Genomic DNA, 18125 nt, shown 5'->3' on the forward strand with positions numbered 1-18125 from the left:
TCAGCAGTCAATGACTGTATAAAACAGTCATTAAAATATGTTTTCAATAAAATATGTTTTCAGAAAGTGTGAATTACTGCAACCACGGGAAGTCCTTGAGCATGCAGTCATAAGCGAGCACAAAAAGAAATTAGGCTGATGATTCCAGTAGTATGTGAGATTAGACGTGGACAGACACATAGATGCACACAGACGCATGCACACACATCACCGAAGACATAATCTCCTGGTGAAGATAATAACTGTGAAGTGATGCATTAAAACGTAAAATCATTGGGACCTCTTTCCTTTCCAAGCAGAAGTACTTCAATTATCAAAATGTGTGTTGATTTAGAAGACATTGTGAGCTATTGTTTTTTATGTTTATATTTAAGTTTATGTTATCCTTAACTTCTACAGTCTTTTCAGTCATGCCAGACCCCATGACTCCATCACTACTATTGTATCTTTCAACAAGGTTTCAACCCAAAGAAGTTTCTTTATAATTTGAGAGGAGATCCAGACATATCTGCCTGAATTTTGGGAACTGTATAAAATGATGCACAAAACGTGTGGAATATTTTAACTTAATGTAATACTGCAGCCATAAAAACATGACATTTCCCTTTTGTGGAAGATTTTTTGTTTTTCAGTTTAAATCTGGGATATAAAAACTAAAGAAAAGAAGTCACTTAAGAAATAATAAAAACATGGCTTTCTGCCACTTGAGATTACTAAATGAAGTGTTTTTCATGTTGGAGTCTCAAATAAGATCATGTTTTTGGTAAATTAATTGATCAATTTGACCTTTTTCTTACATATCATTGACTGCTAAAATGTGTAATCTGCTCCTGCCTGGGGTCCAAAAGCAGAAAACAGAACCCACATCTTACACAAACCATAGTTCGTTTTGAGCAATAACTGCCACTTCCAGTTGAGCTGAATTTGCCAACAAGTCCTGGGTGAGCTGTATGCCATATTAGGATGAAGGTTAGTTGGCTTTCCCACCTATATAAGATGGAGCACACACTGTTCCCCCAGGCATAGTCTTGGTCTGCCCCTGCTGTGCTATAACCAGCCATGATGCTCCTCCAGACTGCTGTGCTCAGCGTCCTCTTCTGCTCTGTCTACAGCTTCACTATACCGGTAAGCATCAGCAGACACATTAATATGGACAGACGGACACTTATTTTCTCTATAATTAGATCATTTTCTATGACACAATTTGAAATTAAATGTGATGCATTGTCAAATATTACAGTCAAATTCATTTTTTCTTCAATAATATATTATGATCAGCAGTATATTGACTGACTATTTAACTATCAAGTCAAGTCAATTTGACTGACTGCTCAACATACAGTATAGGGGAACTTTTTGGTAACTCTTCATTTTACAGGTCCGCAAATTTCACGGTCATTAGGTGATAATTAGCAAGTAACCTATTTGAAATTTCTTTGGAATTACTGCCATATTACCCCAATATTTACCTAAAAAATCATCAAAAATTACTTTATTATAAACATTATTTAATAATGATATGCTAAAATAGCATATAATGGTTCAAATAGGGCCCTTAGGCTTGAGAAGCATCTGTGCGCTGCTCTTCATCAGAGGTGGAAAACTAAAAGAAGACACTTCTGATCAGGCACAAATCTCAGCACTGAGTGATTTATTGTCGACACAAATGTAACCTGGTAGCTAATATAATGATTCAGGGAGTTTTTTAAGAAATTTCAAACAAGTTATTTGATAATTATTATCTATTTATCAGCAGACATGGAAATAAAGCATATCCATTAACTTTGTTTTCTTTTCCTGGAAATGTATTAAATAAATTGCCAGCTATTGGGAAATAGCGGAATATAATTATTAAATAATGTTTATAATAAAGTCATTTTCAACTAATTTTGAGGTAAATATTGGGTTAATTTGGCAGTAAATAGGTTACTTGCTAATTATCACCTAATTACCATGAAATTGGTGTTAGTGAACTTTTTTTTATTAATTGTGGGGATATTGACATGGAAACTGTTTCTAAAAAAAGACAATTTGGTAAATAGCAAAAAGCGAAATGGCTTTATACTTTGTTGATTGCATTACATTCTAATCCAATGCAGGAATGCACACATTTTGCTTTCTCTACCTTGAAAGTTGTATGTTACAATTTTGAAAAAGGAATAGCTTTCAAAGTTTCCACCATGCCCCCTATGCTATTTCTATGGGACCTGCACCTCCTACAGTAGTCTCAAACTGAAGTCAAATCTCTGCTGGAACTAAACTCTATCTGAACTCAGAAGCAAATTTACACATATTTAATTCAGTGGCTGCATAACCATTCAACTGTTTTTAACCAACTTTTACTCTGACTAATTACAGGCTGGTTTTGAAAAGAGCGAGGAGCACTCTGGTAAGACATGGCTACTTTTCAGACAGTAACACTCTGTAAATATATAGTCGTACATAATATAACTGATGCATGAACAAATTGTTTCTATTCAACAGGCAACAACGTTGAGGAACGTGATATGGGTATCTCCGCGCTGTTGGAGAAAGCCAATATCAATGTTGGTATGTTCATCTCAAGTGCTTTAATTATCCCTTTGGTGAAATGATCATTTCAGCAGAAATGTACAGTAGTAATAATCTAACCTTAAATATAGAATAAAAGTATTTGTAACACTTCATTTTACAGGTCCGCAAATTTTATGGTAATTAGGTGATAATTTGCAAGTAACTTATCTGAAATTTCTTTGGAATTTCTGCCAAATTACCCCAATACTTACCTCAAAATGTACCGAAAATTACTTTATTATAAACATTATTTAATAATTATATTCCGCTATTTCCCAATAGCTGGTAATTTAGAAGCTTTATTTCCATGTCTGCTGGTAAATAGATAATAATTAGCAAATAACTTTTTTTAAATTCCTTAAAAAAACTCCATGAATCATGACATTAGCTACCAGGTTACATTTGTGTAGACAATAAGTCACACAATTGTGCGATTTTTGACTGATCAGAAGTGTCTTCTATTAGTTTTCCACCTCCGATGAAGAGCAGCCGCTTCTCAAGCCTAAGGGCCCTATTTTAACCATTATATGCTTTTTTAGCATATAATTATTAAATCATGTTTATAATAAAGTAATTTTCGATACAATTTGAGGTATATATTGGAGTAATTTGGCAGTAATTCCAAAGAAATTTCAAATAGGTTACTTGCTAATTATCACCTAATTACCATGAAATTTGCGGACCTCTAACATGAAATGTTACCAAAGTATTCATTAAAACATTAGCAATTATACATAATGCTGGTGTTGGAGTACTGAAAGTAGGTTATACAGCAGAGAGATACTGCTTTCTAAACAGAACCATCAGTTTGGACAGAGAGGTTGTCGGCCTGTCAGACCCAGATTTGACCTGCTGCCTTTAACACAGTAGCTAAATCAAGAAAATGAAATGCAGCATCATCCTCGTGTCATTTTGCAGGAAAGGACTTTGATGACCCTCTGGTGCTGGATGGAGACATAGCAGTGCCAACAGGTCTACAGAACGCTGATCCCTGCACAGCACGAGGGTGCCTGTGGCCCAAAGCCACCGATGGCACCGTCTACGTACCCTACCAGATCTCCAACCAGTACAGTAAGTAGCCTACTGAAGGCAGCGCTTTTATTTTGGTTCTGTAGGCTATTAGTGCTCATAAGTTACCAATATCACATGCACACTTTATATATGTATTTTAGTAGTAGCATTACTAAACTAGTAGTAGAAGCAGTAAATAGTAGTAGGCCTAGTAGCAGTAGGCCTATAGTGGTAGTAGTAGAAGTAAAAAGGCCAGAAATAAAGGTAATAGTAGCAATAGCAGTTGTAGATCTAGTGGTAGTAGTAGTAGCATTAGCAGCAGTGGTAGTAACAGTAGTAGTAGTAGTAGGCCCAGTAGTATTAGTCGTATGTATAGTAGCAGTAGCAATAGTATAGCAATAGCAGCAGTAGTAGTAGTCATAGTAGGCCAGGTAGTAGTAGTATGTAGGCTATAGTAGCAGTAGCAATAGTATAGCAATAGCAGCAGTAGTAGTAGTAGTAGGCATAGTAGTAGTAGTGTGGCTTAATAATATATGCACTTTCTTACAAAGTTTTTAACGGTGTTTTAAACAAGTAAAAACAGCAATTTATTTGTTTTAAGAGTATGTAGGCTATAGTAGTAGTAGTAATAGTATAGTAATTGCAGCAGCAGCAGTAGTAGCTATAGGCTCATAGTAGTAGCAGTAATAGGCCTACTAGTCACTTAATAGTAATAGTAGTATAGTAGTAGTATAATAGTATACTAGCAGAGTAATTGATTTAATATGATATATTGTATAATATTTAATATTTAATATGATGGCAGACTGATGTAGAAGATGACAGCAATAAAACCAACTAAACTGATAATAAATGTTTTTTTGTTTTTTTACTGTCAAGGCAGCCGTGAGAGACAGACCATCATCCAAGGTCTGAATTCATTTGCTCAGTCCACCTGCATCCGCTTCTTCCAACGCACCAATCGGCAGCGGGACTTTGTGGATATCCAGTCGCGCTCAGGGTATGGACCACACAATACATACCACATAATGGCAAGCTGTTTCAACATTTAATCAAACCACACACATTTTAGATATCCATGATAGCATTTCTCCCAGTCAACATTGTATTCTCAATTGACAATTGTGGAGAGGAAGAATGTCATTGTGGATAACTGGAATGTTCATCCCGGACGAGCCCCCAGTGTTACCTTTCCAGCTTCTCAGCTCCGAACCGTACTTGGGAGTTTTCCTGGACTTGGCTAACTAAATTTAGCCTAGCCTGGCTCGTAATTGGTAACAGATTTCTTGAGTCAATTCTGCTGTGATGACCAGCACTTTTATTCGAATAACGGACGTAACATAAATCAGCGTCAGAACATAAATGCACCTCCTCTCTGTAACACTGCAACGGTAACTGACTTCTATACTTCACTGTGGCTCTGGCTAACTAACGCACACTTCATCTCTCGTCTCTGTCCATCACAACAACACAGACCAGCACTTCCGCTCGACTACGTCACACACAGGTTACCCACAAGGCCACACCTTAAAGAGACAGGGCTTGACTCGTAACACTAGGAAGGACTGACTTACGGATATCTGCACTAAACTTAAAGACTCATAGACCCTATTGACACAAAGGGTCTTACACCGGAACTTGCAGGCTTTTCATCAAACACAAGTTACTCAGGTCGAGGGTGAACAATGTGAGATATTCTCATGGGGCTTCTTAAGCTGTTTTACCATTTGGTTTTATTTACTGTTCTCTTTCAGATGTTTCTCATATATTGGGCGTACTGGTCGAGGCCAGATAGTGTCTTTGAGTCGCCAGGGCTGTGTTTTTCGGCAGATCATCCAACATGAGCTGCTGCACGCCCTGGGCTTCAACCATGAACAGACCAGGTCCGACAGGGACAACAATGTTCGCATCCAGCTGCAGAACGTCATTCGCGGTGGGTTGTGTTATAGACTTTCATTATGACAAATATAGATGGAACTTTGGTAATGCTTTTGCAAAAGATATAAACAACCAAAATGAGGTGTTGATATGATGATGACCTTGATAACTTTTAAGCTCTCAAGTGAAAAATGTATGGTATTTTAGTAGCTAGGGATATGAATCATGTTTATACCTATAGAATGAGCAACCATATGTACAGAAATAGTGTAGTTTCCAGCAGATATAACTATTCACTTGCTGCACTTTTCAGCCATTTTCAGTGGCAAAATTTGATTGAACTTTGTGATCACCTGCAGGACAGGAGCGCAACTTCGACAAGGTCCAGACAAACAACCTTGGCACTCCCTATGACTACAACTCTGTCATGCAGTATGGAAGGTAGCATCTCCATTCACTCAATGAACTTGATAATATTCAACTACAACAGTATCATTATGCAATCATGTAGTATCTATATAACACTACTTCTGTATGCATTTTTAAAGGAAGGGTTCATATTTTTTCAAGTCTGTGTTAAAACAATACTCACATGCCCATATGTATGTTTAAAAGGTTACTTTTTCTTTCCCTGCTGGCAATGAAGAGATCCTGCACTAATTAGGGATGTTAATAATTAACCGTTAACAATAAGCATTTTGACCGATCAGTTAAACGGTTCTCCTAATGCAATTCCAATGAAAGAGACAAAATCTACATCCTCATTCTGTGCAAAAATATATTATAATGCTAAGCTGAAGCTAATAGGACATTTGAGCAGTCGGAGTTAGACAAATCGGGTTGGTAACTTCCAACGTTACACTCTTTTTACAAAAAAGAATCCCTCTTTTTGCTACTATCCCTCCACAGCAACTAAAGGCTGGCCCACAAACAGATTTTGAAAATGTGAGAGAGCCCACACATAACAACATTTTACGTTAAATATAACAGTTTTGTTCCTATAGTGTGTGGTGAGCAACGATTCAACCAAAACAGCAACCACACACTAACAGATTAATTCATGAACATGAGTCCAGACTCAAAAAAATTTAAATCTTGCGAAACATCTCGTGATCAAAAGTGATTTTAGTGGGAACAAACATTGCGGACGACGGGCATGTTAAATAAAGACACGTTAAATAAACACCGTCCTCCATTTCTGAGGTCCATCTCACTACTTTATGCTTCAAGTTTTGCATTAGCTCATGTATTAGCGGCGGCCGCCATGACGGCGGTGGTTGTCTTTCTGCTTCAGTCAGCTTAGTTCTCAATTGGCTATCGTTCTTTCCCACGTGACTGCGTCATCTGCCGTCCTCGGGGTTCCCCACACACAAAAAGATATCCGATCGTAAATATTGAACATGTTGACATGAATATCTGGAAAGATAATCTTTAGAACCATCAAGAAATTGGGGCTTCGCTGACGATCGTCGGGAGGAGGGAATCGGGCCCAATATTGGCTTGATTCTTGCGTAGTATGTACTCAGCATAAGCAAAGAAACACTGTCCATGAAAAAATAAAGAGGGATTTTTTTACGAAAAGGACTATAACTTTGGAGGAAACTCCTTTCAGACTGTTGAAGTCTCATATTAGCTTCAGATGAACTTTAGAATGTATTTTTACAAAGAACAAGCACTCTTGACTGTGCCCCATCGCTCACAATCTCTTTACGGCCAGTATGAACAGCAGGAACGATTACAGAGTCCGATAACTTTACAATTTTATTTCAGTGTACATATTGCCACGTGAATATTGTTTTAAGACAGACTTGAAATAATGTGAACTCGTCCTTTAAATTTTTTTTTTGCCAAATGGTGGACACAAACACAACTCCTGGATGTGTGAATAGATGATGGTGTAGAGTTAAGTGATAAATGTATAGTTTAAACCTGTCATCACTGCTGTGTATTTGCACCATAGGTTTGCATTCTCCAGGAACAGGCAGCCAACCATCGTGCCCATCCCCAACCCCAATGCAGTTATTGGTGAGGCCACCGAAATGAGTGCTAATGACATCCTTCGGGTGAACCGCCTTTATCGCTGCAGTAAGTACCTTTTTAAACATGTAGCCTATTATCTCACCAACTAAACTTCCTACTTGTTTCTAATATCTATTTCTTCTGAGCTACCTACATTCTCATCTGTCTTCCTACCTGGCTACCCATCTATAGTACTCTCTCATACTATCTTTCTACTGATTAAATGGACAGACTAGGTCAGATTGAACACAGACCTACAGTTTGTATTTCCATGTGCATTGAAGCAGCACCATAAAAAAATGTGCTGTTAAATTAATTTAATTAATTTTGCTTTCTTTTTGAATTCATGTCAGATAGAAGTGCTTCCACACTTGACCCGGAACCGGTGCAAAGAAAACATTTCCACTAGAAATGAAAGTAAGTTGTGGGTTTTGCATGTTTTATTTGAACTTGCTATGTACACGCTAACATCAGTGGGATGCAATGTTTAGTTTAACATAGCTGCACATTCTGTCTTCAGATGGAAGTTTCCCTCTCTTTACATTTTAGTAGCTTTTATTTAATAATTTTTATCATAAATTTTGTATTTCTTCTGGCATTTTGCCATCCTAAGATAGTGACTATGGAGGAGGGAACCTGCTGAAATAAAAAATAAATGAATAAATAAATGACTCGATAAATATATAAATATGTCATTAAATATAACAAAAATAATGATAACAAAATAATAATAAAAAATAAATGTAGCCATTAATTAATTAATAAAATGTGAAATAAATGTATATTTCTGTTTTAATTTGCTTCTTTATTTATTTATCTTTGTATTAATTCCCTTATTTATTTACTCTTCTGTTCTGTTAAATGACAGCCCCCCTAATTTGCATAATGAGGCAGAAATGCATAAAGAAATGTGTAAAGAAAAGAATACAGAGATAAATAAGTTTGGGCAAATAAATAAGAGGTGAAATGCAAAAGGAAAATCGTGCAGAAATAAATGCATAAATACATAAATAAATTCATACATCTAAAAATAAATATAAAATAATTAAAAAATGCACAAATAAATAAATACATGTAAAAATAAATAAATACATTGAAAAATGAATAGAAATGAATACATATATAAATAAAAGGGAAAGTTAAACAAATGAATAAATAAATAAGGGAATTAATACAAAGATTAATAAATAAAGAAGCAAATTAAAACAGATATCAATTTATGTCACATTTTATTAATTAGTTAATTGCTAAAATAGCTAATTGCTTTTTATTTTGGCAGGTTCCATCTTCCATAAATGACAGATAAAGACAGGAATCATGAATGTACATTTATGTGCATCCATGTTTCCTGTTAGACGGACATCAACCTATGATATACAGGTGGTGGAAGGTGTAATAATGAATAAAAACAATTATACAAATAAGTAACATAGGAAGCGAGAGAGGGGCTCGACATTGAACCAGGGATGTTATGGTCATGTGATAGTCATCTTAACCACTAGACCATCAGGATGGATTCAAGTGTCTTGTATTATGTGCATGCCCATGTGCGCGTGTTTGTGTGCACGTGTACGCATATTCATTCAATATTTTTTTTTACAAATTCCCTTTTTTTTCCCCAACAGGAAATCAAAAGGAAATGAAGCAAACTGATGCAGCGTTTTTTCTACAAGGAAAATCTGAAATGCATCTTGTGCTTAAATTAATGCGCTTTAATTCAATATTTGATGAAATTAGCTTGTGTGCTGCCCTAATGAGGAATGCAAAGTGTCCAGTGACACCATCACAAATGTGCACTTACAATAAAAACTGCTTGTACGCTTGATTGAATACTAAAAAAGAATAAAAACATTTTTTGCATATCTCATAACCTCAGCGTGTCTGTTTGCTTCATATTTTGACCTGAAAAGACAGAAGTGTTGTACCAGCATTCACCATAACAAAAGTTTTTAGCCAAAAACAAGCTGAACATTCATCTAGAAGCAGAACTCGCAGGTGATCAGCTATATTTCTCTGTCATTCTGACGTTGGTGGCCTTCATGAACAGGGCCCGGTGAAGCTGCTTGATAAAACACACACAGGTGTTCAAACGTAGCACATTCTCTACTGGAGTTGATAAGCCTTTTTTTCTGGCTCAGCACAAACAGTATTTCCCCTCTCACTGTTACGGAAATTGTGGTATTTAAAGGTTTACATGCATGTATCTGTATGAAATCTTAATATAGTCTTATTATTTTGTAATATTTAAGATACAGATGTTGTGAGCTTTAAGATGAAATACATTTACAACATTGCAGTATAATTTAGTATAACGTTTAGTTTAACCTAGCTGTACATTGTGTCTTCAGATGGAAGTTTCCCTCTCTTTACATTTTAGTAGCTTTTATTTAATATTTTTCATCATAAATGTTGATTCTTTTCTGGCATTTTGCCATCCTAAGATAGTTATTTTGGAGGATGGAATAAAAAACAAATGAATAAATAAATAAATGACTCGATAAATAAATGACTACGTCATTAAATATAGCAACAATAATGATAATAAAATAATAATAACAAATAAATGTAGCCATTAATTAATTCCTTAATAAAATGAGACATACTGTAAATTGATATTTCTGTTTTAATTTGCTTCCTTTAGTTATTTATCTTTGTATTAATTCCCTTATTTATTTACTCCTTTGTTCATGTTGAGTGACAGCACCCCTCATTTGCATAATGAGGCAGAAATGCATAAAAAATGTAAAAAGAAATGTATAAAGAAAGGAATACAGAAATAAATAAGTTTTGGGAAATAAATAAGGGGTGAAATGCAAAGGGAAAATCGTGCAGAAATAAATTAATAAATACATAAATAAATTCATACATTTAAAATAAATATTAAATAAATAAAAAATAAATGCATAAAACCAAATAAAAAAATATATATAAATATTTAACACAGAGATGTTGTGAGCTTTAAGATACAATACACTTACAACAGTACAGAGCATGGAAAAAGAGCATGTGTTAGAACGCTGATGCGACCGGGGTGTAGTTAGTTTATAGCCTAACGTTAGCTTTTTACTTCTGGCGATTGCATTTACGCTTCAAAAATCATAAAAGTGGTATTCATTTGTGGAGATTATCTTGCTGAACAAAACGTGTCAGTATCATAAGCGTGTGTTTGACACAGAACTTATTTTCTGCAATAATCCAAAACCAAATGGAACAATCCCATTGGCTTTTTATCGAGGGAACCAGGGCGATGCTAACTTCCTGGTTGGCCTACAAAAATACGTCATCCTTGCAGCACTCTATGGCCCCCCTACTTCCAGCGACCTTGCTCGGGCCACAGCCATTGTCAAACTAACCCTTTACATAGACACAATCAATACATTAAATGTTGTGACTATTTCACAAACTGCTGTGCGACTGGGCTATTTTATAATAGACTACCTTTGATTGTAAAGAGGTGGACAAAATGACAGAGAGAGCATTTCTTTACACTGCACAGGTGCTCCTTTTATTTTGTAGGCTACACTTCTGCATGTGTGACATGTCATTCTCCAGCTTCACCTTTGTAAACTAAGTATATGGTTTCATTTATAATTTACAAAAACAGCTGAGGTCAACTTAATTAATGTAACTGACAACTCATCACACTTGCTTTACACAGTAAATGCACCAAGTGTCCTTTTTCCCAACCGTAGTGGTATTGAGATGTTTCTGTCTGCTCATGTGTCTGAACCATATGTGACTGATAAGCCTGTGAGTTTAGCTGATTCATTGGCTTTCTTAGTACCCAGATAATCCATATTTGGGCTCACCGACGCAGTCGAACATGTATATAAACCTGGAGAGAAACCTCAGCTGCATAAATCCACACAGAGGATCCAAGGTGAGTTCAGTCTGCAGCACAATGTGTGCACTTTCTTTCGGTGTGTGAAGAGTTATTTGGTTCAAACTGTACCTTTCCTCTGAGTGGAAGCTGAAGCTGATTCCTGTCCGTGTCCTGCAGGTCTGCTGTTATGGCTCGCATGTCTGTTTTCAGGTTCTCCGCTCTGGCTCTGCTGCTGTTGTCTGCCTGCTGTTGGGCCGACAATGAGGTAGGATGGATCATAGTGTGAGAGGACCGCGCAGTCTGATATCTGCTCAGTTATTAAAATGCATGTTTAACCTCGACTGTCACAACCATGAAAGGACTCCTGTCTCTCATATGAAGCCGGTCATCTTCTGTTAATTTGAGCATTTATTTACACCTCAGTTGAGTTTTAAGCCCCATTTTTCACTGTTTCGGCTCTATGTTTTAGAAGTGTTTGCATCATTTCGCACAGATGATGACACAGTTTGGGTCATAAAATATCTACAAAGCTTTATGATGCTGAACGTCTGTCTCATAATCTCTTTGTACGTCTAACAGACTTAATGTGAACGTGCTACTTTAAGACAGTATTTGGTTATTTGGCTGATTAATGATTGTTAACTTTTAGCTGTAATTTTGTGTCTATTCCTAACGTGTTTGTTCTTTCTCCTCTAATCCCTCGCTGAACCTACAGGCAGGTATGTCATCTATTCTAATGATCAGACCTACTGTAGCCTACTGACATGCACAGTGTTGTGACTGGTGTATTTCTATACAAAGTGAAATAGTGTTGTTGTTGTTGACTTCGCTGTGCAGAGGAAGACTTGGGGGAGCTTTCTGTCTCGGAGCTTCTGGAGAGAGCCAACAGAAATCTGAGTGAGTGTGAAGCTGCTGCAGTCATATTTACATTTCCTTCTTCCATTAGTAGAAGTTCAGCAGGTTTCTGAGTTTCCGTGTGATGTGTTTCAGTCCGTTCCGACAGTGACCCCATTCTGACCGGAGGAGATATCGCCATCGACAGCGAGGCCGAGAAAAACGCCGACCCTTGCACCAGCAGAGGCTGCAAGTGGGGCAAGTTCACCGACGGGAAGGTCTACATTCCTTATTACATCACCAACCACTTCTGTAAGTGTTACACGGAGGCCTGGGAGGCCCACATATGCTCTGTCCATATACAGTAGGCTTTCACCTCTAATGCATCCTGTTGTAGCAGCAACTTTAACAAAAGGTTTGAGAGTGAAACTAACCAGAGAACCAACTGATCAACCAGAATCACACAGACTGTTTGCTGCTTACTGTTAATTGTAGGGCTGTCAAAGTTAATGCGATAATAACGTGTTAACGCAAAGTCATTTTAACGCCACTAATTTCTTTAACACATTAACGCAACTTGCGATTTTTAGGTCAAGCGAGAGTGAAGATACTGGTATCATATGAAACTAAAAAAACCTAATGAATCAATTCGTATCAACCATGTCATACTAGCTTGTCACGAAGGAGATTAAATAACATTACGAACTTGCGCTAAATTTTGGTGAGGAAAAACTGGCATGGCCATTTTCAAAGGGGTCCCTTGACCTCTGACCTCCAGATATGTGAATTGGTTCTATGGGTACCCACGAGTCTCCCCTTTACAGACATGCCCACTTTATGATAATCACATGCAGTTTGGGCAAGTCATAGTCAAGTCAGCACACTGACACACTGACAGCTGTTGTTGCCTGTCAGGCTGCAGTTTGCCATGTTATGATTTGAGCATATTTTTTATGCTAAATGCAGTACCTGTGAGGGTTTCTGGATCAATATCTGTCATTGTTTTGTGTTGTTAATTGATTTCCAATAAATAAATACATTTTGCATAAAGTAGCATATTTGCCCACTCCCATGATGATAAGAGTATGAAATACTTGACAAATCTCCCTTTAAGGTACATTTTGTACAGATAAAAAAAATTGTGAATAATTTGCGATTACATATTTTAATCGATTGATGGCCCTACCTTTTTCAAATGTAATTTCCAGAAAAGAAAAGCTGTGAAATATTAGGACCAGTATGGTCCTCTGTTGTTCTTGTGATGGTGAAAAGCTAAATGTAGTGTGTTGTGGTCCTGCAAGCCTCCCGTGAGAAGGCCATCATCACCCGTGGACTGGAGTCCTTCTCCTCCTTCTCCTGCATCCGCTTCAGGCCCACCAGAAGCAGCGACCGCGACTGGCTGAGCATCGAGTCCCAGAACGGGTAAGAAAGTGACGCTGAAGGGACAGTTTGTGTTGAGAGCTTCTCTCAGACTTCAGTGTTGTGTCAACTCATCTGTGATCCTGTCCAGCTGCTACTCCTACGTCGGCCGTCGTGATGGTAAGCAGGTGGTGTCTCTGGCCCGTCAGGGATGCCTTTACCACGGCACCGTCCAGCATGAGCTGCTCCACGCTCTGGGCTTCAACCATGAACAGACCCGCTCTGACAGGGACAACCACATCAGAGTCGTGCTGCAGAACGTCCAGTCCGGTAATGGAGATGATGATTATTCACATATTAGAGAGGAGAGCCAGCAAACTGCAGACAAGTACATTCACATTAGAGACACTGATATCATCTGTTCCCCCTAAAAAACATGCAGGCCTAATGTTTAATATTTCATGTGAACAAATAGACTGAAAATACGACCTCACAGATATTAGACAGTTCTGCTTTAGTTCAGCTCATCTGCTGTTTATTCTCATTAACCACATTCTGCCTCTCTTTATATCTCTCAGTGAGTTTAAAACACTCTGTAGCTAAAGAGCACTTATAAACAGAAAACAGGTTCAGTCTGTAAGTCCTATAATCTTTGTTTGTAGTCTTCTGCTTTAGAGTGGGAGTTCTACCTAACATGGCCCTGTAGCAGTCTGTGTGCTACATGGAAGACATGATTTTCCTAAAAGAAATACATATAAAAGTTTTTTTTTTAAATATGACTTTAGATGAGAAGAATTGCTCACTTCAAAGAAAAATTGAGTCTCTTCTCATGTTGTTTTCATTATAAGTATAGTGAGTCCCTGCTGCCCCCTAATGGGCAAAAAGAGCCTGAACATCACGCTGCCAGGGGGAACAAGAGTTTAACAAATCACTGATCCTACATGAAACAGCAGCTCAGTGTGTGACGTCAGTTTTCTGAATATATAAAACCATCAGGACCAAACCACGGAGCTCTGCAGCTTATTGGGATCTTTCTCCAGCAGCTGGACTTCTTTCTGTCCAGAGTCAAAGTGAATTCAAACCAAACAAACGTAACTTTAAAGGGGCTCTATGTGTAAGAATCACAAATTGCTTGTTAACAGTGACACCTGTGGCCGTCAAGTCAACGACAGTCAGCGTCCTGTTGCTCGCGCTACCTAGACACGAACGAGCATCGGTCGAAACAGCGAGGCGACACACACAAGACTGAACGTGATTGACAGCTAAAACCACAATATCACTATATATTACACGGCTTTGTTGAATATTATTACAATCTGTTATTTCTTTATAGCATACCGTTGCTATGTATAACATACCGTTGCTATGGGCACAGTTGTGATGTCGGACAGTTTTCGTGTCGAATTATTGATTTTTTAGTAGTAAGTAGATGAGTAATAAGGGGGATAATGTACAGCTAGCGGGTCATTGCTGTGAAATAAATGTCATCGAGGCAATAAGAGACCCCTCTGCTGAAAATAAAGGCACTTCCAAGCTTGCGTGACGTCACATCTGTTAGATTTTCCCGGTAAAAACAGGCCAGCATTCTTCACATTAAACGCAGTCTACAGGCTGATAGAGGAAACCCAGAAAGTCACGGAGGGTCTCATTCTTTAGGTTAGATTACAACCTGTTCACACATTTGCAATAAAAAAATATTAAAACATTTGTAAAAACTTACATACAGTCACTTAAATGTTAACTAATGTTTGTTTTTTCTAGGAATGGAGCACAACTTCAGGAAGATCGCCACCCTCAACCAGGGCACTCCCTACGACTACAACTCTGTCATGCAGTACCACAAGTGAGAAACAACATGGCTTCACTTCAGCCCTTGCTGTGTCTTCACAGGATGTGCTGTGGTTCGGTCTAACTGCTCTGTGTCCTCTCGTATAGGTACGCCTTCTCCAAGAACAACCAGCCCACCATGGTCCCCATCCCTAACTCCAACGTGTCCTTTGGCGACGCTAAGCAGATGAGTCGCAATGACATTGCCAGGCTCAACACACTCTACAAGTGCTGTGAGTGTCACACATGAGCACATTTATGATGATATATCTACACACACACCGCCTGTCTACAGTCTGTATTCAACACTCAGTCTGGACCTAATCCACCTCTGTGCTGTTCTCTGTTACAGAAGAAGCCCTTTCAGATGTGCTGACAGACGGATCGGAGGGAAGACTGTCTCCTCGTGAGAAGCTACAGACCTGAACTCATCAGCACAACAGTCAATAATATAAAGTTACTTTGATAGAAACACAGCACTTTCTTCTCATTCTTTCATCACATCCTTGTTTGTTTTGTTTGGAAGATTGCACTGGAGTAACTGATATTGCCCCTGGACTGTTTGAAAGCCTCTGTATGAGCAGCACTCAGCACTGTGTGTCAAGTTGTTCTAGTCATTAACCAGAAAGAAAATATGAATTAATGAATTAAGTAATTATATAAAATTGATTGTAAAAGTGTATAAGGGTTCAGAACATTATGATATAAGTATATGATGGTTATCCCCAAGCTTGATTATGTCTCATAAATTGATGCAGCAATTTTGGGGTTTATAACATCTGTTACACAGATTTGTTATAAAAAAATTTTTCCACTCAAATAATAATAACAATCCCTCTAAAATACCGCATTAAGACACCAAGACCTTGAGGAACACCATAGAAAAAGCCATGCTGTGATTTGTTATCAAAAGGTTTGCAAGAGTTGCATTTTTCGGCGATTGGATGGCGAGCACTTCTGTTGTGTAAACTGCTCAGAAACCCCCTTATTGCCAATCTAGCTAGGAAAGCCATCCATCCTCTGAATGCTCTAGGTCTCTAGTTTGTGGCTGTAAAGTTTCATGAGGCTGTGATTATCCTAGAGGTCACCACAGGTCATTTTATTCAGCGAGGTCAAATTTAAAAAAAAAATGATCTCACTACAATGAAATGTCTCCTATGGGGACTAACATCATCACACATGAATACAGTTGGGCTCATTGGATTCACAAGAGTCTCAGCTTTACAGTGATACCCAATTTATGTAAATCCAAGACTGTTTAGGGACCCCAGTATACAGAAATATTCAGATACATATTTTTAGAATAGGCGAAAATAACACATAACAATGCATGTTTTTGCACCAAACTGCATGTGATTATCATAAAGTGGGCATGTCTGAAAAGAGGACACTCGTGGGTACCCATAGAACCCATTTTCATTCACATATCTTGAGGTCAGAGGTCAAGGGACCCCTTTGAAATCAGTAAACAATTATACGAAACATTCACAGTGTGCAGGAGCCCTGAGAGACACCATACTATGTTTTTATTTTTTTTTTATTTCAAAATATAAGTAACAGCAGAAAACATTAAAAACATTTACATACAAAATAAGCATAGCGAAAACATAAACAAAGAGCTGTGTCAAACATAAAAGGACAACAGAAATGAAACAAAACAAACGTAAAATAATAAAACACACAATAAAAATAAATAAATAAATTAGTAGATAATAATAAAAAAGACCACGCGAGAGTATGACAATAATTTCACTTAAAAAAATTAAAGATATTGCATACATTCATTGTTCTCATTGCTTTTTTGTTTTGTGAGGAAGAAATTGTTGACAGATATAATTCCATTTCTTTCATAAATAAAAACAAATTGTTTTTTTTTTTGGTAAATTTACTTGTGAATGTGGAACTTCACAAGAATTAAAATTACATTTATAAGAAAAAATGCATTACTGTCTTTGTCACTGTAATTATAGCAACAAAATATAATATTTCTATAGTACAGTGCAAAATCTGAAAAAAAGTTAACAAGTATAAAATTATTGACATCTTTCCACAATTCACATGTAAATTTACAGGACCAGAATAAATGAGAGCAAGTTTCAAGATGTGATTCACAGAAGGAACAATTACATCTATGTCACTCTTTAACTTCGGTAAGAAATGTTTATTTCGAATCTTATTTAGAATCTGTGGATCAACCTAGATGACACCTCTCTGACCTGATTTGGAGACACCATACTATTGTCAGGCCCCGTTAGAGCCAAAATGGCGTCACAGCGCGGACACTTTGCCAGGACGGACTGAACTTATTTTAGTCTTTTAGGCATCAAAATCAAAACAAACATTTAGAGAAACATCTCGTTAATAAAGCCTGACTTTATACCATCAATAGTGATGGTTTATTTACAGTTAACCGGTCTGTATGGAGCAGGGAGAACAGGAGCAGTGAAGACACAGTGCGTCTTGTTTACTTCCAGTTTCTGAGGAAACACCGGAAGTAGGCGCTCTGTCACCGGAACCCCGGAGCAACTGAGGTGAACACGAACGTTCCGCCTCACTACTTCTGCTCCAAAACTCTATAATCACTCCATAATGCAAGGAAAATAAATTAATGTATAAACATAAATGCACAAAAATGACCCAAAATTATTAATCAAATTATTACTCACAATTTTATCATTTAAATGTGGTCACACTGTCTAAGGTTTATTTTGTTTGTTTATTTGTTTTGCACAATTTAAGACTATACGACATAACAAAAAAATAAATGAATAATATACAGTGCAGAATGAGGCAAAAAACCCACTGGGCTTATCTGAAGCCT

General features: G+C 37.3%; 2 protein-coding genes across 3 annotated transcripts; both read left to right on the plus strand.

Moving 5' to 3' along the window:
* Positions 1–960: 960 nt before the first annotated feature.
* On the plus strand, positions 961–9331 carry LOC141782907 (low choriolytic enzyme-like). 2 transcript variants are annotated; one of them, XM_074659762.1, is made up of 10 exons: positions 961–1125; positions 2359–2389; positions 2485–2550; positions 3472–3624; positions 4444–4564; positions 5319–5497; positions 5802–5883; positions 7403–7531; positions 7822–7878; positions 9087–9331. In XM_074659762.1, exons 1-9 carry the CDS (start codon positions 1060–1062, stop codon positions 7868–7870), a joined length of 876 nt encoding a protein of 291 aa, XP_074515863.1. In that variant the 5' UTR covers positions 961–1059; the 3' UTR covers positions 7871–7878; positions 9087–9331. The 2 variants fall into 2 exon arrangements, with proteins under 2 accessions (XP_074515863.1, XP_074515858.1); XM_074659757.1 differs by having other exon boundaries at positions 7403–7527; positions 7815–7878.
* Positions 9332–11463: 2132 nt separating this feature from the next.
* Positions 11464–15792, plus strand: LOC141782939 (hatching enzyme 1.2-like). Its single transcript, XM_074659791.1, has 8 exons — positions 11464–11549; positions 12118–12181; positions 12275–12430; positions 13420–13540; positions 13629–13807; positions 15239–15320; positions 15413–15537; positions 15657–15792. Coding segments are annotated over exons 1-8 (807 nt in total). The 5' UTR covers positions 11464–11471; the 3' UTR covers positions 15659–15792.
* The last annotated feature ends 2333 nt before the right edge of the window (positions 15793–18125 follow it).

Source organism: Sebastes fasciatus, chromosome 2 (genome assembly GCF_043250625.1).
Source record: "Sebastes fasciatus isolate fSebFas1 chromosome 2, fSebFas1.pri, whole genome shotgun sequence".
NCBI classification, from domain to species: domain Eukaryota; kingdom Metazoa; phylum Chordata; class Actinopteri; order Perciformes; family Sebastidae; genus Sebastes; species Sebastes fasciatus.